This window comes from Scyliorhinus canicula, chromosome 4, assembly GCF_902713615.1.
Source record: "Scyliorhinus canicula chromosome 4, sScyCan1.1, whole genome shotgun sequence".
NCBI lineage: Eukaryota > Metazoa > Chordata > Chondrichthyes > Carcharhiniformes > Scyliorhinidae > Scyliorhinus > Scyliorhinus canicula.
Window position 1 is genome coordinate 137019201 of NC_052149.1, and position 23802 is coordinate 137043002.

At 48.0% G+C, this 23802-nt stretch overlaps 1 protein-coding gene across 2 annotated transcripts; it reads left to right on the top strand.

Annotated features, from left to right (window-relative positions):
- The first annotated feature begins 11342 nt into the window (after nucleotides 1-11342).
- LOC119965030 (nucleophosmin-like) lies at nucleotides 11343-22854 on the top strand. 2 transcript variants are annotated; one of them, XM_038795237.1, is made up of 11 exons: nucleotides 11343-11493; nucleotides 13164-13246; nucleotides 14208-14327; nucleotides 15819-15912; nucleotides 16647-16759; nucleotides 17144-17178; nucleotides 17615-17681; nucleotides 18274-18378; nucleotides 20545-20643; nucleotides 21137-21211; nucleotides 22718-22854. In XM_038795237.1, the coding sequence occupies exons 1-11, from the start codon at nucleotides 11436-11438 to the stop codon at nucleotides 22763-22765; spliced, it is 897 nt and encodes a 298-aa protein (XP_038651165.1). In that variant the 5' UTR covers nucleotides 11343-11435; the 3' UTR covers nucleotides 22766-22854. The 2 variants fall into 2 exon arrangements, with proteins under 2 accessions (XP_038651165.1, XP_038651166.1); XM_038795238.1 differs by having other exon boundaries at nucleotides 17615-17672.
- The last annotated feature ends 948 nt before the right edge of the window (nucleotides 22855-23802 follow it).

Below are 23802 nucleotides of genomic sequence, written 5' to 3' on the forward strand. Positions count from 1 at the left end.
ACCTGAGGAAGACATGCTAGCATCTTGGCCAATATCTTGCCATCCACATTACTTGATGAAATAGGGCGGTACGACCCCCATTCCACGGGGTCCTTATCCTTTTTCAAAAGAAGAAAAATCAATGCTTGCATCAACTTCACAGGCAAAGAGCCTTGTGTTCCAGTCTTCAAACATCCCAACCAATAACGGCACCAGCTGTCCAACAAACATCTAGTAAAATTCCACCGGGATACTGTCTGGCCCCAACACCTTACCTGTTTGCATCCACCCTATCGCTGCCAAGACCTCCTCTGGGCCCAGTGGCTCCAGATCTTTGCGCTCTTTCTTCCCCATCTTGGGAAACTCTAAGCCCTCCAAAACTCCGACATGTCTGACCCCACCTCCCGGCGTCTCCAACCTAATAAAGGTTCTTATAAAACGCTCCATTAACTTTATCCAGAGCGGACACTGGCCTGCCATCCGAGTCTTTGACCTGGATAATTTTCCGGGAGGCCACCTGCCACCTCAACTGGCAAGCCAAGAGATGGCTGTGCTCCCCAGAAACAACACCCCTCAATAGTAGCACAGTAGTTAGCACTGTTGCTTCACAGTATCAGGGTTCCCGGCTTGGGTCACTGTCTGTGCAGAGTCTGCACGTTCTCCCTGTGTCTGCGTGGGTTTGCTCCAGGCCTGTCTGCATCCCAAAAATGGTTTCTAGAGGACCTGGTTCCAAATTCATGTGTAGTTCCCTCGAAATGATACTGGAAAATTCCCTCCAATACCTCTCCAGCTTCAGACAGGACCAAAACATATTTACATGGTTTGCGGGGCCCCTCCCACAATGATCACATAGAGTCTGCTCATCCTCGCCCTCGTAAGGTCCGCCCTATACACAACCTTCAGCTGTATCAGCCCCAACCTCGCGCACGAGGTTGAGGCGTTCACCCTCGAGAGCACCTCACACCACAAACTGTCTTCCATTGTCTCCCCCAACTCTTCCTCCCACTTGGCTTTAACCCCATCCATGTTCACACCATCCTCCTCCAAAAACTTCCCGTAAATCGCCGACACCATCCCATTCTCCAGTCCCCCTTCCGTAAGTACCTCTTCCAACAGTGAGGGGGTCAGCACCAACAGGAAGCCCGGAGCCTCTTTCTGAGCAAAGTCTCGGAGCTGCAGGTACCTGAATCCTTCGCCTTGCCTCAATCCATATTTCTCCCCCAGCCCTTCCAACCTCTCAAACCGTACCGCCAGGAACAGGTCTTTTAAAACCTTAATCCTCCTCTCCGAAACCTCCCATCCATCATCCCTGGCTCAATCCTGTAATTCCCCCTGATCGGCATCTCCCTGTCCCAGCCCCCAGCTTAAAGTGCTGTCTTCGCTGCCTCCAAAACTTCAGTGTTGCCACTGCTACCGGACTACCAGAGTACGTGCCCGGGGACATCGCCAGCGGCATCAATCCTGTCCACCTACACAGACCCTCCTCAATCCTTCCTAAACCAGGAGGATTCAAACCCCTCCCCCCCCAACCCAACTCCACCTTTTCTGCATTCGCCGCCCAATTCGTCCCTCTCCGCAGGACCATGTTCCTGACCCTGAATGAACGAGGTGACCGACCTGTCCACTTCCCTAAAGAATGCCTTCAGCAAAAGGACTGACAGGCACTGAAATAAAAACAAAAGTCGCGGCAGCATATTCATTTTAATGGCCTGCACCTGACCTGCCAGTGACAGAGGGAGGTTGTCCCACCTTGCCAAGTCTGCTTTCACCCTGCCCATCATGCTAGGAACCCGCCTAGTCCTGTGCCACCTGCACCCCCAAATACCTGAAGTGGATTGCTGCCCTGTGAAATGACAGCCGTCCCACCCCCACTCCCGGCTGGGACACCACAAAATATTCACTCTTCCAGGTTCAATTTATATCCTAAAAAAGACCCAAATCTTCAGAGAAGTCCCATTATGTTCCCCACTGACGCACTTGGCTCCGATATATACAAGTCGTCCGTGTACAAACACACCTTGTGTTTCATCGCCCCCCCTCACCGCCAACCCATACTGCTCCCTTCCACAGTCCCGAATTCCTTAAAGTGATGGCCAAAGGCTCCATCGCTAATGCAAATAGCAGAGGGGACACAGCACACCCCTGCCTGGTCCTCCGGTGCAGAGCAAAGTACCCAGAACTTGTGTTGTTTGTACGGACACTCACCATCAGTTCCTTATATAATAGCTTTATCCACTCCATAAATCTCGGCCCAATCCCAAACCTCTCAAGAACCGTCATCAATTACCCCCATTCTACTCGATCAAATGCCTTTTCTGCGTCTAGCACAAACACCACCTCCGTTTCCTTCCCCTCTGCCGGCATCATTTAACAATCTCCTAATATTTGAAAATAGCTGCCTTCCTTTCACGAACCCTGCCTGGTCTTCCCTCATCACCTTTTGGAGGCACCCCTTTAACCTAGCCGCCAGCACTTTTGCAAGTATCTTGGCGTCTACATTCAGTAGCGATATAAGCCTACACGACCCACAGTCCATCGGATCCTTATCTTTCTTTAACAGCAGGGGGATCGAGGCCTACCCCAATGTTTCTGGTAGCACCCCCTTCCCTATCGCTTCCTCGAACATCCCCACCATCAGCGGTGCAAATTTATCTTTAAATCTCTTGTAATACTCCACAGGGAATCCATCTGACCCTGCCACCTTCTCCGATTGCAACTCCCAATTGCCTCTCTCACCTCCTGTTCCCCTACTGACCTCTACAATCTGGCCCTGTCTTCCTCCTCCAACCTCGGATAGTCCAATTCATCCAGGAACTCCCACATCTCCGATCCTCCCCTGGTGGCTCCGACCTCTCCAAATTTTCATAGAACTCAAACACCCTATGAATCTGGTCCGGTGCCACCACCAATTTCCCCGTCCTATCCTGCACCTGGACTATTTCACTCGCTGCCTCCTCCCTCCAAAGTTGGCCTTCCTCGATCCGTTCCGCCTTCTCCCCATATTCGTAAATTGCTCCCCTCAGCTCAGCTGGCATATCGCCTTCCCCGTAGACAACCAGTCAAACCTAGCCTGAAGCTCCCTCCTATCCAAAAGGGCCAGATCTGCATCACCCGCGTATCTCCTGTCCACCTCCAATATCTCCCCTCTCAGCCTTTTACGCTCCTCCCTCTCCTCTTTATCCACCTTGGCCTTAAACAATATCACCACCCCCCTCACTACCGCATTCAGAGCCTCCCATACCACCGCCTGTGATACTTCCCCTTTTCAGTTAAACTCGTGCGAATCCAAGTCCGGAATGGCCCCAAGCACCTTCCTCACAAATCCTACATCATCCCAGTTAGGGCCATACACACTTGCCAACACCACAAACCTCCCCTCCAGCGCCCCATTACTGGTACATATCTGGACCCCTGGTCCGCCACCACCGTCTCCATCTAGAGCCTCACTCTCTTACCCACCAAAACTGCTACCGCCCTCAAGCCCTACTATCGACCCTGAGTGAAATATTTGGCTCACCCAGCATTTCCTAAGTCTCACCTGGTCTTTCACCTTCAAGTGAGTCTCTTGTAGCATAACATCAGCCTTTCAGCTTTTTAGGTGTGCAGACACCCTCAACCTTTTCACAGGCTCCCATAGAACCCCTCGTACCACGTACCTATTCTGACCAGGGGTCTCTCACTCCCCCCATCTGCCATCATCATAAATCCTGGCCCTACCCAGTAGTCCTGGCCCGCCCCGTACCTGTTGCCATCGATTCCCCCCCTCCTCCCCTCCCCTCCCCCTCCCCTCCCCCCCCTCCCCCTCCCCCCCCTCCCCTCCCCCTCTCCCCTCCCCCTCCCCCCCTCCCCCTCCCCCTCCCTCCTCCCCCCTCCCCTCCCTCCTCCCCTCCTCCCCTCCCCTCCCTCCTCCCCTCCCTCCTCCCCCCCCTCCCCTCCCTCCTCCCCCCCCTCCCCTCCCTCCTCCCCCCCCTCCCCTCCCTCCTCCCCTCCCCCCCCTCTCCCCCCCTCTTTGGAGTTGTAGGTCACCCTCAACTTCGCTGGATACACCACGCCAAACCGCACCCCGCTGCAGTACAGTGCCGTCTTCACTCGACCGAAGGCCTTCCGCCTCATCATCAACTCCACTGTTAGGTCCTGGTATATGCATATACCAGCTCCAGCCCACTGCACCTCCCGTTTCCCCAACTTAGGACCTTGTCCTTCACGTGGGACCTGTGAAAACACACAATTACCGCTCTTGGCAGCTCGTTTGCCTTCGGTTTAGATCCAGCTCATACCTGGGAAGCGCCCCCCCCCCCCCCCCCAACCCCTCCAACGGTTCCACTAACATCTTGGCAAAGTACTCCGTCGGCCCTGCATCCCTTCGGGCAGGCCAACAATTCTCAAATTTTGGCACCTAGATCTGTTTTCCAGGTCTTCCACCTTTACTCTCAGACATTTGTTGGCCTCCACCACCCTCTGCAGCTCCTCACCCATCATGGCGACCTGATCGCTGTGCTGCGACAAGGCCTCTTCCACCCCTTCAGTTACTCGCCTTGCTCCCGCACGTCGGCCGATGTTTTCAACACCGCCGCCTTCACCGGGGCAATCACGTCCTCCACCAGCACCTTCATTGCCACCATCATCTCCCTCCTCATCACCTCCATGTGCTTAGCAAAATGCTTCTCGAATTCCATAACCATCACCTCAGTTATCTTTTCTACCGTGAACTGTGTGGCACCACCCAGCGACCCAGCCTCCGCCATCTTTCCAGTTGCTGGGCTTACCTTTCGCTCGATGGTGAACCTTCACTCGCCCCCTTCTTCACGGTGGCTTTCTTTTGGGTTTTGGACATCCTCCTCCTTCCTTATGTCTTCCTCCACTTCTTTATTGAAAAAGTGGCCCTGGAAACGGGCACAAAATTCTTAAAAATGAAGCCTGGAGCAGGAGTCGCCCGATGTACATCTTCCTCCTACATACCGCCATCGGAGGTGCCTCCCACATTCATATGTAACCCCTCTTGAGCACCGCAACTGACTCACCGCCTTGTTTGTAGATAACAGGTCAAACTTCATCTGCAGATCTTTCCTGCTTGCCAGGAGCTCTGTGGTTGGGTCTTTCGAATACCTGCGATTTACTTCCAGAATGTCATTCACCAACATTTGGCATTCCTCCCTAGCCTCCCTATCTAGAGGCAGTTTGTACGATAAGATCTCTCCTCTAATCACTGCTTTTCGGGCCTCCAATAGAAGGGAGGGTGAGACCGACCCATTCCCATTAAATCCCATGTACTCGTCTCTTGCCCGCGATATCCATCCACAGATCCCCAAACCCACCAATAGCCCCACATCCAGCCTCGATGCTGGGTGCTGAGCTGAACCTACCTCTAATACCAAATCCAGTAAATGTGAAGTATGGTCTAAGATTACTATTGTCGAGTACTCCGCTTTCCCCACCCCAGGAAGAGACCTTCCCAGCAGGAAACAAATCTATTCTAGGACATACTTTATGTACTGGGGAAAAAAGAGCAGCACGGTGGCGCAGTGGGTTAGCCCTGTTGCCTCACGGCGCTGAGGTCCCAATTTCGATCCTGGCTCTGGGTCATTGCTCGTGTGGAGTTTGCACATTCTCTCCGTGTTTGCGTGGGTTTCCCTCCCACAACCCAAAAATGTGCAGGCTAGGTGAATTGGCTACTCTAAATTGCCCCTTCATTGGAAAAAATGAATTGAGTACACTAAATTTATATTTACAAAATGTACTGGGAAAAAAACAAAAATTAATTTCCTCCCAGGCTGCATAAACCGCCACAGATCTGCCCCCCGCCCCCCATAAACGCCAACAAAACCTCTGCTACCCCTGAAGGGGCCAACAACTTCAACCGATCAAGTTTCAGGTTCAAAACACAATTCAAATCTTTCCCCTAGAATCAACTGAAGGGTGTCCAGAAATCTCCTCAGGAATGTTATATCATCCCAATACTGGCGTATACATTCACCGACACCACTAACTTACCTCCCAGTGACTATTACATGCCCGCCTCCCCGATCTGCCACAACCTTTCCCGCAAGAAAACTGCCTCTGGTGGCTCATTCACCGATACCTCTGTTTTTCCAATTAAGGTGCAATTTAGCATGGCTAATCCACCTAACCTGCACAACTTTGGGTTGTGGGGATGAAACCCACGAAGAATTGGGGAGAATGGGCAAACTCCTCACGGACAGTGACCCAGGGCCGGGATTTGAACCCAGGTCCTCAGCGCCACAGTCCCAATGCTAACCACTGCACCATGTGCCGCCTTCACCTGAGACCTCTGCCGGAGTGTTCAGTGGACTCTAAACAGCTCATTTGCCCCCACAACCCAAAGATGTGCAGGGTAGGCAGATTGGCCACACTAAATTGCCTCTTAATTGGAAAAAATGAATTGGGTACACTAAATTTAATAAAAACAACAGCTCAGGCGGGGACATATGTTCGTCGCCCCAACAACTTTGCAAACATCTTGGAAACGTACTCCGTTGGCCTTAGGCCCTCCAGCCCCTCTGGCAACTCCATGATACTGAGGTTCTGTCTCCACAACCTGTTCTCCAGATCCTTGACCTTCGCCCTCAGGGTCTTATTCCTCTCTCCGCAAAACAACAGCATTTCCGCTTCCAGCTAAGCAATCTCGTGGCTATGGCATGCCAAAATCCTTTCCACCTCCTTCAACAACTCTCCACTCTCTTCCACTGCCTCCGAGGTCCTTCCCAACATCTCTCATTGGGCCCAGCACCACTTCAATAGGCATGTTGTGGGTCTCCGTCGTCTCCCTTCTTTGCCTTTCAAAGTCTTTATCAAATTGTTTTTCGAATTCGAGTGCCATTACCCTAGTCAGTGTTTCCATTGAACCATAGAATTTACAGTGCAGAAGGAGACCATTCGGCCCATTGGGTCTGCACCGGCCCTTGGAAAGAGCGCGCCTCCAACCTATCCCCGTAACCCAGTAAGCCCACCTAAACGTTTGGACACTAAGGGGCAATTTAACATGGCCAATCCACCTAACCTACACACCTTTGGACTGTGGGAGGAAACCGGAGCACCCGGAGGAAACCCATGCAGACACGGGGAGAACATGCAAACTCCACACAGACAGTCACCGAGGCAGAAATTGAATCTGGGTCCCTGGAGCTGTGAGGCAGCAGTGCGAACTACTGTGCCACCCGCTGTGATATGAGCGGCCACATCTGCCGAGCTTTCCTCCGCCATCTTTTCTCCCAATGGGCTCCGCACTCTTTCAGACTCCGTTGAAGAACTACCACTCATATCCTTTCCAACAGTTTTTTCCGTGGCTTTTGACATCCTTCGTCAAATACAATTAAATGGGTCAGGTTGGGCAGCCCGGTGGCACAGTGGTTAGCACTGACCGGTTTGATCCCGGCTCTGGGTCACTGTCTGTGTGGGGTTTGCACATTTTCCCCGTGTCTGCGTGGGTTTCACCCCCACAACCCAAAGATGTGCAGATTTGGTGGATCGGCCACACTAAATTGCCCCTTAATTGGAAAATAATAATTGGGTACTCTAAATTTAAAAAAAAAATGGGCCAGGTTTGTCCATCAATCTTCCCGGGTACCAGGCAAAAAGGACCAAAAAACAAGGGCCTTGGTGGAATCTACCTTATGTGCGACCTTCTACATGCCGCCACTGGAAGTCCCATGAACTAAAATTGTTCAACTCAATGTTGAGACCAGAAGGCTGCAAAGTGCATGGTTGGAAGCTGAGGTGCGGTTTCCCAAGCTTCACTGTAATACTGGAGGAGGCGGAGGATGTAGCCATCTGGGATGGCCACTTCCAGAATACAAAATGGACGCTCGCAAAGAATATAGGGAACTGTGGTCAATGTTAGAAAACAAGCAGGCACAGTGCCTGAATGTATATTCGGGAAGCAGTTACCAGACGGAATCGAAACTCTGGGTCGATTAGCATATTGATGGCCCATCTCCGGGAAACAAAGGACTAACACTCAGGTAGTTGATACTGTTGCAGACATCCCGGCGCCAGAAAGACACAAACAAAGCAAGGCCAACGGCCACCTAAGACACGCCCAGCCATCAGGTCACCCACCCCTTTAATGGTCAAGATCAATAGCAATGATCGGGAAGCGGCCCAATTAATTGGGGCCAAGTTTAAGGTCCGCCTGAAAGCGCACAAAGCCCCTCCAGGTACAAGAAGGAACCCCCACGAGAGATTCGCTTTCTTGGACTTGGCTCTCAGAGCGGAGAGACCCGTCCACCAGCATCACCAGAAGCAAGTATGTTCAAGGTCAACGCTCGCTACCAGACGGACGACCTTAGCTGTTCTCCTGTTACCTCTTCGAACCCAACAGCCTCGGATCCGAACACCAGCCATTGTTCCTCTGACTGAGTGGGCACCCGAAGTTAAGTATAGGCGTTAGTGTTAGAGATAGTTTAGTTTGTAGTACTGTTGTGCATGAGTAGAACGTACTGTGTGTGTAAATAAATAGTATTGACTTTGAACTAACTAACTGGTGCGTTGGCTCTTTGATCAGTATTCAGGTTGAACCTTGTGGTGGTATCGAAAGATACCTGGCGTCTCTGATAGTAAACATAATTAGGATTAAGAAAGGCGACCATATTGACTGCTAGATTTATAGCAAGTAAACAGAGCAACAAGGACAAAGTGGGAACAAGGTGGAGAATGAAAATGGCAGGTGATTGGAAGCTTGGGGTCACTTGGGGGTTTCCGATTGAATGGAGGTGTTCTATAAAGTGGTCACTTATTTTGAATTTGATTCCCCTAATGTAGTGAACATTGCATTGCATTGTGAGCAGTGAATTCAGTAGGCTAAATTGAAAGAATTGCAAGCAAAGCGCTGCTTCATCTATCAGGTCAGTCGGGAACTTGGATGCTAAGAAGAGGTAAATGCACAGGTCTTACATCTACATTAGCATGGAAATGTACCGCAGGAATGGGAGAGGGTGTGGAGGGTGAGTCAGGAGTGGACCAAGGTTTGGTGGAGGAAACGACTGCATCAGAATGCGGAAAACAGAAAGCAGAGGAGGATGTGTTTGGTGATGGCATCACACCAAGGAACAGTCACCAATGTAATGGAAAAATCAAGAGAGGGAGCCTGAGTCGGACTGGAAAAAAGAATGTTGCATACCGACCGCACAGAAAGACAGACATAGTTAGGACCACTGGGGGACCCATAGCAACACCTTTGGAGGAGTTGAATAAGTTGTTAGACTGAGAAGCACAGCCAATGGAGAAGATAGTGCTGGATGGGGACTGGTTTGGGCTCTAGGGAAGAGAGTGCCTCAAGCCATCCTGGTGTGGGATGAAGCTATATAAAGAAATTTGAAGTCCATGGGGAAGAAGACGTGGTTAAGGCTCCGGAAACTTAAAGTGCTGGAGTGTATTGGAGGAGTCAGGACGTAAGTAGGAAAAGACTGAGAAGGGAAGAGAAAATAGAATAGAGATAGGAAATCAGTCAGTGGGTAGGAAAAGACCAAAACAGTAGATCTACCTGTACTTTGATGTAAGATTTAGAGTTCAGGATAATCACAGTTTACCCAAAATTGGCAATCGCAAATTCATGTCATTTTAAGGTAGTTTTTGGGGTGGCACAGTGGGTTAGCCCTGCTGCCTCACGGCGCCGAGGTCCCAGGTTCAATCACAGCTCTAGGTCACTGTTCTCCCCGTGTTTGCGTGGATTTCGCCCCCACAACCCAAAAGATGTGCAGGCTAGGTGGATTGACCACGCTAAATTGTCCCTTAATTGGGAAAAAAAAGAATTGGATACTCTAAATTTTACCCAAAAAAAGGTTACAGTTTATGATACATGAGCCAAATATAAAAGTGCTGAATCAAACCTCCACCTGGGTCTCGATCCCAGCCCATTTTGAACCTCATGTCCACATAACATAGCGCGTGGTCTGAAATCACTAACGTAGCGTATTCCGTCCCCGCAATCCCCGAGTGCAGACTTCCCTGCCGCAAAGAAATCAATACGGAAGTACGCCCGATGAACATGGGAGAAGAAGGAAAACTCCCTCTCTCCTGGATGTCTAAACCTGCAGGGATCCCCCCCCCCCCCCCAATTTTGTCCATAAATACCCCGAGCTCCTTCGCCATACTCCACCTGGCCATTAACTTGGGACTTGACCTGTCCATCCTGGGGTCCAACACGCAATTGAAACCGCCCCCCCCCCCCCCCCTCCCCCCACTTATCAGCCGATATGAATCCAAGTCTGGGACGGTCAATAATACCTTTTTGGCAGTCTGCATTGTCCAGTTAGACGCATCGACCTTTACTAAAACTGGCGCCCCCGCCAAGATTCCACTCACCATCACAAGCCTCTCTCCCGGGTCCCGCACGCCTCCCTGGTCATCACAAATACCACCCTTTTACTGAAAAATGAAATGAAAATGAAAATCGCTTATTGTCACGAGTAGGCTTCAAATGAAGTTTCTGTGACAAGCCCCTAGTCGCCACATTTTGGCGCCTGTTCGGGGAGGCTGGTACGGGAATTGAACCCTGCTGCTGGCCTGCCTTGGTCTGCTTTCAAAGCCAGTGATTTAGCCCAGTGTGCTAAACCAGCCTCTGAACAGGATTGCAAGCCCCTCAATTTGGAGTCGAACCCCGAGTGGAATGTCTGCCCTACCCATCCCTTTCTTAAGTGTCTGGCCTTTCACCTGCAGATGTATCTCTTGAAGGAAGATCACATCTGCCCCTAAAGATTTTAAGTGCACGAACACCCGGGACCATTTAACCGGACTGGTCAATACTGTTCACCAGAGTTTTCTGAACCCTTCCCCCCCCCCCCCCCCCCCCCAATTAAGGTCTGTCATCCCCCCCCCCCCCCCCCCCCTCATATCGCACCCAACCACCAAGCTCCCCTGGGCCCACCCAAAATGACCGCCCCCTCCATTCTCTCCTAAACCCAGCCAGAAAATTCCCTGCGTCTGCGTGGGTTTTCTGCGGGTGCTCCTGCTTTCTCCCGCAGTCTCCCGCAGTCCAAAAATATGCGGGTTAGGTGGATTGACCATGCAAAATTGCCCCTTAGTGTCCAAAGATGTGCACATTAACTGAGGTTACAGGGACAGGGCAGAGACGTGGGTCTAGGTAGGGTACCCTTTCAGAGGGTTGGTGCAGACTCGTTGGGACGAATGGCCTCTCTCTGCTGTAATAATTCTATGGTTGGTTCGGAATGTGATGGGGAAGTAGCAACTTAACTTTGGGAAGAACATGGAAGCCGATCACGTGTCCTCGCTGATTGACAATTGGAATCTCGAGCGAGAGGCTGAGAGGGAGGGGCTGCGCGCTGACGCTGCCGAGGGGGCGGGGATACGCGGTGACGCTGCAGAGGGGCCGGGGCTGCGGGGTGACGCTTTGCGAGGGGGCGGGGCTTCGGGGTGACGCTTCCGTGGGGCCGGGTATATCAAGCGGGCAGCGAGCGGGCGCCGGGCCAGAGAGAAGCAAGATGGCGGATTGCGATTTGGAGAGTACAGCGCCCATGAGGCCGCAGAGCTTCTTGTTCGGTAAGAGCCGGGCCCGAGGCCCAGGAAGACGATCATGTCCACCGGTAGCCGGCCATTGTCTCCCAGGATCAGTTCCTGGGCCGGCTCTCGGTGCGGGGCCGCCGCCATGTGGCTATGGAGCCACGTGTTGGGAAAGCGACTTCGGTCTCCGGCTTCAGGCAACAGGAGCGCGCGGAGAGTGGGCCCGGGTGGGGGAGGTGCAACTGGTCCTCGTGTAAATCACAGAGCATAGATCCTCTGGATCCTGTAATGTAATTGAGGGAATCCACCACTGGAAGCTGTAATGTAAGTGCGGGAATCTCCACTGGATCCTGTAATGTAACTCAGGGAATCTCCACTGGATCCTGTAATGTAATAGGGAATCTCCACTGGATCCTGTAATGTAACTCAGGGAATCACCACTGGATCCTGCAATATAACAGGGAATCTGTACTGGATCCTGTAATGTAACGGGTAATCTCCACTGGATCCTGTAATGTAACAGGGAATCTCCATTGGATCCTGCAATGTAACAGGGAATCTCCACTGGATCCTGTAATGTAACTGGGGGAATCCACCACTGGATCATGTAATGTAACTGAGGGAATCTTCACTGGATCCTGTAATATAACAGGGACTCTCCCTTGGATCCTGCAATGTAACAGGGAATCTCCACTGGATCCTGCAATGTAACAGGGAATCTCCACTGGATCCTGCAATGTAACAGGAAATCTCCACTGCATCCTGTAATGGGGCTGGTTTAGCTCACAGGGCTAATCGTTGGCTTTTCAAGCAGGCCAGCAGCACGGTTCGATTCCCGTACCAGCCTCCCCGGACAGGCGCCGGAATGTGGCGACTAGGGGCTTTTCAGAGTAACTTCATTGAAGTCTACTCGTGACAATAAGCAATTTTCATTTCATTTCATAATGTAACTGAGGGGATCGCCACTGGGTCTTGTAATGTAACTGAAGGAACCTGCACTAAACTGAATTGCTGCTATATCAGGATGGTAAGAAGTCTTAAAACACCAGGTTAAAGTCCAACAGGTTTGATTCAAACACGAGCTTTCGGAGCGCAGTTCCTTCCTCAGGTGAATGGTGAGGTATGTTCCAGAAACATTTATATAGACAAAGTCAGAGATGCTGGACAATGCTTGGAATGCAGACATTTGCAGGTAATCAAATCATTACAGATCCAGGGAGAGGGATAATCACAGGTTAAAGAGGTGTAAATTGTCTCAAGCCCGAACAGTTGGTAGGATTTTGCAAGTCCTCCGTTCTCCAAGGCGGTCTTCAGGACACGTGACAACGCAGAATTGCCGAGCAAAAACTTATAGCCAAGTTCCGCACGCAGGGATCTTGGATTCATGTCGCATTACATCCACCCCCCCACCATCTGGCCTGGACTTGCATTGTCCAGCATCTCTCACTTTGTCTATATAAATGTTTCTGGAACATCGCCACTCACCTGAGGAAGGAGCTGCGCTCCGAAAGCTCGTGTTTGAATCAAACCTGTTGGACTTTAACCTGGTGTTGTAAGACTTCTTACTGTGCTCACCCCAGTCCAACGCCGGCATCTCCACATCATATCAGGATGGTGCTGAGTTATTTTTCCTTTTCTGTTTGTGAGGGGTTACTGCATTATGTGTTTATATCATGACTATTCACTGACTGACATTTTTCTCTCTTCAGGATGTGAGCTCAAGGCAGGTGAGAAAGAATACAAGATGGAGGTGGATGACGATGAGTCTGAGCATCAGCTTTCTTTGAGAACGGTGAGTGTTTGTTAGCCCTTTCACATTATTGACCGCTTGTAGAAAATATGTACAGAACTGTACCAAATAAAGACTGCCCTGTACCCAAGAGCTCCTGTTAACACCACAGCAGGATTTTAGTTCAGAGAAGCAGGTTTTTAAAAATCTTGGGCACGCTACAGCCTTACGGTCTCGACGTTGAATTCAACAACTTCAGGTGATCAGCTCTACCCCACCGCGACCCATTTTTCGTCCCATTTCATTTTAACTGTCTTTTACCATTACTTTCATAGAGCATAGAACAGAACAGGCCCTTCGGCCCTCGATGTTGTGCCGAGCCATGATCACCCTACTCAAACCCACGTATCCACCCTATACCCGTAACCCAACAACCCCCCACCCCTTAACCTTACTTTTTAGGACACTACGGGCAATTTAGCATGGCCAATCCACCTAACCTGCACATCTTTGGACTTTCTTTCTTGTCTTTCTTTATATATATTTACCCTCCCACCTTATCCACCTTTCTTTACTCTTTCTCCCCTTTGCTTCCCGCTTCCCCTCCCCCCACGTCTAGATCTGTCACAGTTTACCCTCTGATGTTAGTTTCTCTGTAGTTTGGCCGTTCACACCTTTTGTTCTCTCTGGGGACTGCCATTAGCACTCTTCCACCTTAGTTCTGTGGCTATTAGCACCCAGTTTCCCTGGGTTTCTGTAGCTATGACTCACCTTTCATTCTCACTCCACAGTATAAACATTTCCCACTTTCTCTGTCTTTTAGCTTTGACATAGGGTAATCTGGACTCAACGTTAGATCTTTTCACTCCCTACAGATGCTGCCAGACCTGCTGAGATTTTCTCTTTGGTTTTTGAAGAGATGCTGTTCATTGGCCGACACTTATCCTTTTTTAAAAAACATTTACGCCAAATGGAACTTGTAATCTCTATGTTCATGGGGCTGCCTCTGATTGTATTTTTCCAGGTTTGTCTTGGTGTTGGTGCAAATGATGACTTGCACCTGGTTGAAGCAGAAGGCTTAAATGCTGAAGGCAAGAACATGAAGATCACTTTGGCAGCTCTGAAGTTGTCGGTGCAGCCCACAGTGAGTCTCCACTTTATAGTGAAACAGATTAATGGGCCAAATGTAAAACTCTGGGAAAGACGTGTGTGATGGTTACAATTTGGGTCAGTGCAATATATTTTATACCACAGTCCCAGGTCTGCATTGGTCTCACTCCAATAGCCCAAAGACGTGCAAGGTAGGTGGATTGGCCACACTAAATTGCCCGTAATTGGAAAAAAGAAGTGGGTACCTTAAATTTATTTTTTAAATACTTCATATCAGCCTCTTAGAATAAACCTGGAACTGTCTCCTAAAAGAGAGAGATCCTGCATTTCTATATCGCCTTTCAAAACATCAGGATCTTCCAAACCTCATTACAGACAGGTGAGGGTTTTGGAATGCAGTCCTGTTTTAACATGGGAACTACAACATTTAATTTGCTTGGGGATGGTCATAAACATTGACCCTGCCAGCGAAGCCCATATCCCATGAAAGAATGAAGAAATAAATTACTGAGGTGTTGCTCAGCTATTTAGACACAATATTCAGGAGCCTCTTTCACATTTAAGTTTAAATAAATATGCTCATTACTTTGCATTCATTGAGCAGCTATTAGCTGATCCAGTGCCGTGACATCTATTGATAAAGCTCTTGTACTAAAAGTTAACCTTTTAAACCCTTGATGCTGAGCTGGGAGCTGCGTCAAAGTTTGCACATCTAACCAAGTGTAACTCGAGCTGTGACTTGTTCTGTCTTCAGATTGGCCAGAAATGGCCTGGAGACCATAATGTTGGTGACACAGTGGTTAGCGTCGCAGCCTCACAGTGTCCGGCATCGGAGTTCGATTCCAGCCTTGGGTGACTGGAGTTTGCACATATTCCCTGTATCTGCATGGGTAGGGTGTCTGGGGGAGTATGTCGCGGTAGAGGGTTGGTGCAGACGTACAAAGTTATGGAGTTTATGGGGAGTGGGCCGAGGTAGAGTGAGGTTCTCTTTTGGAGGGTCACTGAAGGGCCCATTGGCCTCCTACACTGTAAGAATTTTATTATAAAAAAATACTGAGGGGCAGCATGGTAGCATGGTGGTTAACATAAATGCTTCACAGCTCCAGGGTCCCAGGTTCAGTTCCCGGCTGGGTCACTGTCTGTGCGGAGTCTGCACGTCCTCCCCGTGTGTGCGTGGGTTTCCTCCGGGTGCTCCGGTTTCCTCCCACAGTCCAAAGATGTGCGGGTTAGGTGGATTGGCCATGCTAAATTGCCCGTAGTGTCCTAAAAAGTAAGGTTGGGGGGGGTGGGGGTTGTTGGGTTACGGGTATAGGGTAGATACGTGGGTTTCAGTAGGGTGATCATTGCTCGGCACAACATCGAGGGCCGAAGGGCCTGTTCTGTGCTATACTGTTCTATATTCTATATATTGAGTGCCCTGAGCAGCTTAAAACATGTATTGTGCAGGGAACCTGCGGGTGTTGCTGGATTTACACAGCAGAAACATTTTCTTTCCTAGTGACCTTTACTTTTCTGTTTTATGCAGGTTAGTTTGGGAGGATTTGAAATGGCGCCTCCTGTGACATTCCGGCTGAAATCTGGAGCTGGTCCTGTGTACATCAGTGGCCAACACCTCATCGGTAAGTGGGCACCAGGGTCCACCTGTTGGACAGGGGGCTGTTGGCAGGATTGAAGTATAAGTGCAACCAAGTAATTGAAATCAACTTTGGCTTTGAAGTGCTGAAAGGTTGAGAGGACAGGGAGTGGGGATCATTCAAATCTGAGCCATCAGCTTGAAAGGTATGGTGTGTGAACAGTGGTGGCATTAGTCAATGCTGGAAACACTTGGGGAATATGTGGAGAGACATTGATGTGTTTAATGTTATTCACCTGAGGAAGCAGCAGTGCTCCAAAAGCTAATGATTTGAAACAGACCTGTTGGACTTTAACCTGGTGTTGTAAGACTTCTTACTGTGCTCACCCCAGTCCAACACCGGCATCTCCATATCATTTAATGTTTCTGTTCTAAGATTCCGTTAGCAGCAGCATTGTCAGACGCTGCTGATTGGAGACAATGTTTACACGGCATGGGAATGGATGGTAGTGATTTCTGGGCTGGTATCTATGAACCAAAAAACTGTCCCTGTTTTTTATATGAGAACACTGATAGTTATGTTTCCAGTGTGTATCAATGTGGAGACAAGGGCTCCTTCTGTCTATGTTGAACAGGTTTTCTAAAGGTGATTGGTATTGGTGGAGAATAGATCAACACTGTTCCATACAGGATCTTCCACCTTGCCCTTATTGTCGAAAAGTTTCTTGGGTTGTGGTGAAGACCAGGGTGACTTCAATACCTTTCATCTTGTGTTTTAAGCATTGGATGATGATGATTTGGACTCTGATGATGAGGATGACAGCATACTGGAGGACACCAAATCGAAACAAGCTATAAAACGACCAGCAGTTCCTGCAACCAAAATAATGCAGGTATGAGCCCGAGACTACTTGAAAACTGCACTCAGTGATAGACTGATAGATTGCCAAGCTGTCTCTGTATCTTTCTCGGCAAAGCTTTCCATTGAGTGCTGATAGTTGAAAATTCAGAAAGTGCTATAAACTCACATACAGGTGTCTGGAAACCTGACTTAGCATTGTGAAATTGTCTGCCACACATCACCAACTTGTATGTTAGTGAGGCGGTTGCTGGGTGTTCATGGACATTGACGATTTGTACAGATGTTTGTGATGTTTCCAGAGAAGTGCTTTCCTTGTTAGTTTTTTCTCTGCCCCCACCTCCCCCTTCATGGGTTGCAGTTGCAGCAGTAAATATTACAGTCATGCCAACCTAAAACTTCTCTTTTTGTTCAACAGAAAAAAATGAAAGTGGAAGACTCTGACGATGATGAGTGAGTATTTTTTACTGTGGCTTTAGTTGGAAGAATTGCAGAATCTCTGTGGTGAAGTACTTGACCTGTCTTGTTCCTAACGTGAACTGACAGCACTGGGGAAGATGAAATAAGAACCGAGGAGGAAAATTTCAACTGATGATGTTTAATAAAGAATTTACAATCTAGTGTTAAATTCTTTAGGAATCCTGATGTTTATCTGCTGCAGTATTTTGAATAGGTTTTAGTTTCTCTGCAGCTGTTTCATATAGATCATAGAATGTAGATCAAGGTCTTGACGCTGAAGGCTTAGCTTAATGTCAGTGATTCAAAGCTTTGCGTCATACTTGTTTGCTAGCAACATTGGGATATAGGAACCTGTCCTTCCAGTGTAAGAACATGAACATTTGACCAGAGAGTTGACATGTCTCACTGAAAGGAGGTTTCTTTATTCTAGGGAGGATGATGAGGATGACGACGATGATGATGAGGAGGACATAACCCCAGCAAAAAAGGTAAAGCAGGTAAATAATATTCACCAATAAAAGTTACCCCACTAAAAGCAATTGATGCTAGATCAATTGCTTTTAAATCTAAAAATCAATTACGTTTTTGCTTGACTAGATTATTGTGTGACAACAATGATCACATTTAATAACAGGCTGAAGGTGCTGAATGATCCACTCCTGATCCTGAGTCAGGATTCAGTTGAGGAAACGGGACAAAGATATTGTGGGGTTGAACTAATGATGTGGCCAGAAACTCGTGCTTGATGTCACATTATGACTGAACCTAGGTGTACTATAACAACCTGCATTCATATACCTCTGTAATTTAAAAAATACTTTCAAGTCGTTTCACAGGGTGTGTTCAGATGAGTGTTGACACGGGTCAAAGGAATGAGCTAAGAGGAGGGGCGATTAATGGTTTTCAAGGGAGGCACAGGTGAATTGGCTTATGGAATGAAATCCATCGTGGTAGGAGAACTGGTGAAGGATTTGAAAGCTGGAATGTGGATTAGAATTGTAATCTTAGTAGGATGTTGCATAATTCTAGCTCAAACCACCATGGTTAATACGATTACTATTTTTTACAACTTTTACCTTGTGGTTTCAGCCTCTTCAGAAAACTCCACTCAAGGCTACCCCTGGATCAAAGGGGAATCCCAACCAAAATGGCAAAACACCCACCAAATCCACACCAGTTAAGAAGCAGACAAAGGTTAGTGACCGTTACCCAGCAGGTTGGAGTGTTGTTTCTTCCATTCGACCTGTCGTAATGGAGATCTTGTCGGGTTTGAGACAAAATGTTGCTGCAGGCACATGTCAGGGGTGTGATGAAACTCTCGATTTGGGCTGGATCAATGCAGCACCAATGATATACTGGTCCCCATCCAGAACAAAGTTTGATTGACACGATCATAGAATAGAATCCTAACAGCGCAGAAGGAGACCATTTGGCACATCGAGTCTGCACAAACCCTCTCAATGAACACTCTTATCGAGACACACTCTTCCAGACACCCAGCCCTATCCCTGTAACCTAACCACATCTGCACACTAAGGGGCAATTTAGCATGGCTAATTTACCTAACCACATCTTTAGAACATGGGAGGAAACCTGAGCACCCTGAGGAAACCCTCACAGACACGGGGGAGAACATGCAAACTCCATACAGGCAGCCACCCAAGGACTGAATCAAACCTGGATCCCTGGCGCTGTGAGGCAGAAGTACTAAGCACTGTCCCACCATGCTGCCCTTCGCTTTATTATTCACTCCTTCCAACACTGGATACAGTGTGTAGCATCTACAAGATACACTACAACAACTTAATGAGGTTGCTTCAACAGAACCTTCCAAACGCAAGTGCAGCATCGTACGCTGCCTTGTGCAAATTCCCCTCCATGTTACACACCACTTGCTGAGCCTTCATTGTCACTCAGTCAAATGATTGGAACTGCTACCTAATAGACATAATAGCACACTGGGAGTGCCTGTATCAGGCGGAATTCACTGGATCAAGTAGGCAACTCAGCAATTTATCCAGGATTGCTAGTTATTTCTGAGCTTGTCTGATCCACTCAGATCCCTCGAATAAGTTTTTAAGAAAAGCTACAGCAGGAAATGTTCACATTAAATTAGATGTCTCGTGTCCAAAGATCACTGCTCTGTGGTTTTTCACCATCAAATTAAGTATGTGGAGTGAATTACTTGTGTCGCTCTGTGTGAAATTCCCTTCCTCTTGTAACCCAAATGCAGAACTACAGGTGACGAGAAAATTGAAGTCTTCAGCTCAGTTTTCTGGGGCAGTTGGACCACGTGCTGCAATTGTTCTTTAAGATTCAGCGTACCTGTGTGTGCCTATCTGGAGTAAATGGTGGTGTTATTTTTCTTGAGGCAGTGTGACTCCCACATCCCAAGATGTGGCAGCACGGTAGCATAGTGATTAGCACAGTAGCTTCACAGCGCCAGTGTCCCAGGTTCGATTCCCTGCTGGGTCACTGTCTGCAGAGTCTGCCCGTTTCCCCGTGTCTGCGTGGATTTCCTCCGGGTGCTCCAGTAAGCCGTTTCCTGGGCTAAACCATACGCAAGGGGTACAAAAGGGTGGTTCCTGATTGCTTCATTAATGCGAGTTGTGGCACTGCACCCAGAAAACGCTGTATTGCTTTCCACAGGTAAGCTGACAACAGCCATCTCGACCTCATCACCTTAACTCGCAACACCTCCAGTTGTCACACTGCTTGTCCAGCATCCAGTACTGACTGAGCAAAAATTAACTTTCCATTATATACTGAGAAGGGCTAAACCAATGCTTTTACTCCCTAACTCCATCAACGCTGTTCCCTAGCCACTGACTCTCCTTATGGGCATCTAGCGGTGTCATATTTGGTTCCAAGACATGTTTCTGACCACATATCTAGACTCGCTAATTCTGCTGATTTTAGTAATATCGCTCAACTGCAACCCTGCTTTAGTTCATCTGCTGCTGAAACCCTTATCCATGCCGTTGTCATTTCTGAATTTGATTGTATCAACTTCAGCACGGTAGCACAAGTGGATAGCACTGTGGCTTCACAGCGGCAGGGTCCCAGGTTCGATTCCCCGCTGGGTCACTGTCTGTGCGGAGTCTGCAGGTTCTCCCCGTGTTCGCGTGGGTTTCCTCCGGGTGCTCCGGTTTCCTCCCACAGTCCAAACACGTGCAGGTTAGGTGGATTGACCATGATAAATTGCCCTTAGTATCAGAAAAGGTTAGGTGGGGTTATTGGGTTCGGGAGATAGGGTGGAAGTGAGGGCTTAAGTGGGTCGGTGCAAACTTGATGGGCCGAATGGCCTCCTTCTGCACTGTATGTTCTATGTGTATACTCACTTTTTGCTTTTCTCTTCAGTCACCAGAATCCAGCGGCAAACCCAAGACCCCCAAAACTCCGAAGACCCCAATGACTATTGAAGAAATCAAGACCAAGCTGAAGACTTCAGTGGAGAAAGTGAGTAGTGAAAGCTGCACCAACTCGAGCACTGGCAGCTTTCAATGGGGAATCTGATCTTGTATAACATCATGTAGAATACAGAAAGCATTGGAAGATACGAGCCTGACCACCTTTTCTGTGCAACATTGCTTCTCAGGATAACTGGCTCATTAAGATTGGGTTTTACATTAACGTCCAGCATAGTGACCATTCCTCATTTAGCTGGGCACTGGCTACTTTACAGCTGGACCCTATCCTTTTTCCCCTTGTGGACCCTCGCACTATGGTGCGTAGAATGTTTAATGCACCAAGTTGAGATGTAATATGCACTGCTGCTGATATGCACAGATGTAATATGCACTGCACATTATGATGATTCTAAGATGTAATCACTGTCCTGTTTCATCAGATCACTCATTAATTATAAGGATGGGGAGTAATTGTTTATCCAGAAGTTCAGATTCGCTGTTGTGCATGGGCTGAAATCACTCTGCATCTCTTTTCTCCACAGGGTGTTGGTCTGCCCAAACTGGAGCCGAAGTTTATAAACTACCTTAAACATGGCTTCAGGATAGAGGACCCAAAGGTGAGTGTTTGATTTTGGGCTTGTCCTTGCTGACGTGTTAACCATGTAGCAACTTCTCATTGCAGTTTCTTTACTCGTTTCTGTTATTGTGTTGAACTTGGCTGTTCTGATTGTGAATGCAGCTCTTATCCTGTGCACTGGAGTTATCTGTTACTGCTCATTGGGATAAATGTGTGAAGTCTGGCAGCAGCATTGCTCATATCCATAGTGCTTTAATCCAACAAGATTGGGCAGAGTAACACCATTGAAATTGTGCAGATGCTGGAAATGTGGACAAATAATGCTGGGAATACTCAGCTGTTCAGGCAACATCTGTGGAAAGAAAAAGCAGTTGATGTTTCCGGCCTGGGACCTCAGCGCCATGAGATTGCAGTGCTAACCACTGTGCCACCGTGCTGCCCAGAAAAAGTAATATTTTTAAGCAAGTGAGCATGAGCTACAAAGTTGCCAGAATTGGCCAGTGTGAGTATTGCCCAGTATTAGCTGCTAGAGAGTCCAAAGATGTGTGGGAGGAGCTATGTAGTATGCTCTTTCAGAGAGTCGGTGCAGACTCAATTGGCAGAATGTCCTCTCTGCACTGTCTGACTCATCTGATGAAGGAGCTGTGTTCCGAAAGCTAATGATCTCAAACAAACCTGTTGGACTTTAACGTGGTGTTGTAGGACTTCTTACCATATTCACAGAAGTAGCAGTTTGGGTTAATAAGACCAGAGAAATAAAGACATTTATAGAGGGATAAAGTTCAAAGTGTGAAGTTATATTAAAGTTGTATAAAACCACGGGCAGCACAGTGGTTAGCATTGCTGCCTACGGCGCTGAGGACCCGGGTTCAAATCCTGGCCCTGGGTCAATGTCCGTGTGGAGTTTGAACGTTCTCCCCGTGGTCTGCGTGGGTTTCACCCCCACAACCCAAAAGATGTGCAGAGTAGGTGGATTGGCCACGCTAAATTGTCCCTTAATTGGAAAAAAAATTATTGGCTACTTTTTTTAAAAAAATTTAAAAGAAAAAAAAATTGTATAAAACCTTGATTAGATAGTACTGGACACACTTCTGGTTTTTATATTAGAAAATGATGGAGGCATGGTGAAGGTGCAAATATATTTACTGGCTGCAACTGATCTACGGTTTTAAATTATTTGTAAGAAGTCTTACAACACCAGGTTAAAGTCCAACAGGTTTGTTTCAAATCACTGGGAAGATTAAATTATCTGGGAATATCTAACAGGCTGGGGTTTCTTTCTCGAGAAAGAAACGATTGTTAACTTGATGAGGGTTTTTGATATTCATGTTCAATAGGGTTGATACTGCCCTGTATGGTTGCATTGAATAACAAACATGTATCGGGGCGGTCAGTATGTTCATGAGGGAGAAAGGAACAGAAGGACTTGATATGCAATGAACGGAGGATGTGGAATGTAAACACCAGCGTAGACCTGTTGGAGAGTATGCTTTGTTTCTGTGCTGCAAAACTCTGCAAGGTATTAACTCTATTTTTGCTTTTCTAGATCATCAAAGAGCTTTGGGCATGGAGGCAAACAGTGGATGGGAAGTAGAGGAACTGTAACCGTATTATAAACTTGTGTGAAAATTGTACTCCATTCTTGCATCTGTGTTTTTGTAAATAAACCAGTTTGTTTTAAAATTCTGCTTCATTGCACCAGAATGCTTTCCACTGCATAATGTCGATCAGTGGATTTGATGTGAGTTTTGATAGGGTAAGGACCATAAGACATGGAGCAGAATTAGGCCATTTGGCCCACTGGGTCTGCTCCACCATTCAATCATGGCTAATATGTTTCTCATCCCCATTTTCCGACCATCTCCCCATAACCCATGATCCTATTAATCAAGAACCTATATATCTCTGTCTTAAAGGCATTCAGTGATTTGGCCTTCTCACAGATTCAACACCTGGCTGAGGTCACTTCAGTGATTTGATACAAATACATGGATCAACAGTCTTGCCTGAAATAGAATCCCTACAGTGCAGAAGGAGCTCGTTCAGCCCATCGAGTCACCATCGACCCGCCAAAAGGACATTCTACCTAGGCCCATTTCCCTGCCCTCTCCCGTAATCCTGCTGCGCATTGATCACGGCCAATCCATCTAACCTGCACATCTTTGGACTGTGGGAGAAACCGGAACACTAAGATCATTAATGAATGTTGTAATTTTCCATCCCTTCATGCTGTAGTGACTATAGTGTGTACGTGATTCCTTGTCTTACAATAGTCTCAGATCTTTTTGCCTTCAGCCACTCATCTGTAGCCATAGATCAGCCATAATTTACTATTGTACAGTCATGATCTTATTGAATGGCAGAGCAGAATCAAGAGGCCATACGGTGAACTCCTGCTCCTAATACTAATGTTCTTCAGCCAAGGATCCCCTTGGCCTTTCAAATTGTGCTAAGACTTTCTGTACAGACAGCGCCAGGTCTGTTCCTGCATGCTCTTTGAATGACACTATTTAGATAACATTGCCTCTCAATTCGCCCCATTACTTCACACTAATATTTACATGAAATACACAGCAGGACGTTGAGCCCTACTAGTCTGTATATCTCTTGTTGGTACTCAATCCGCTTCAT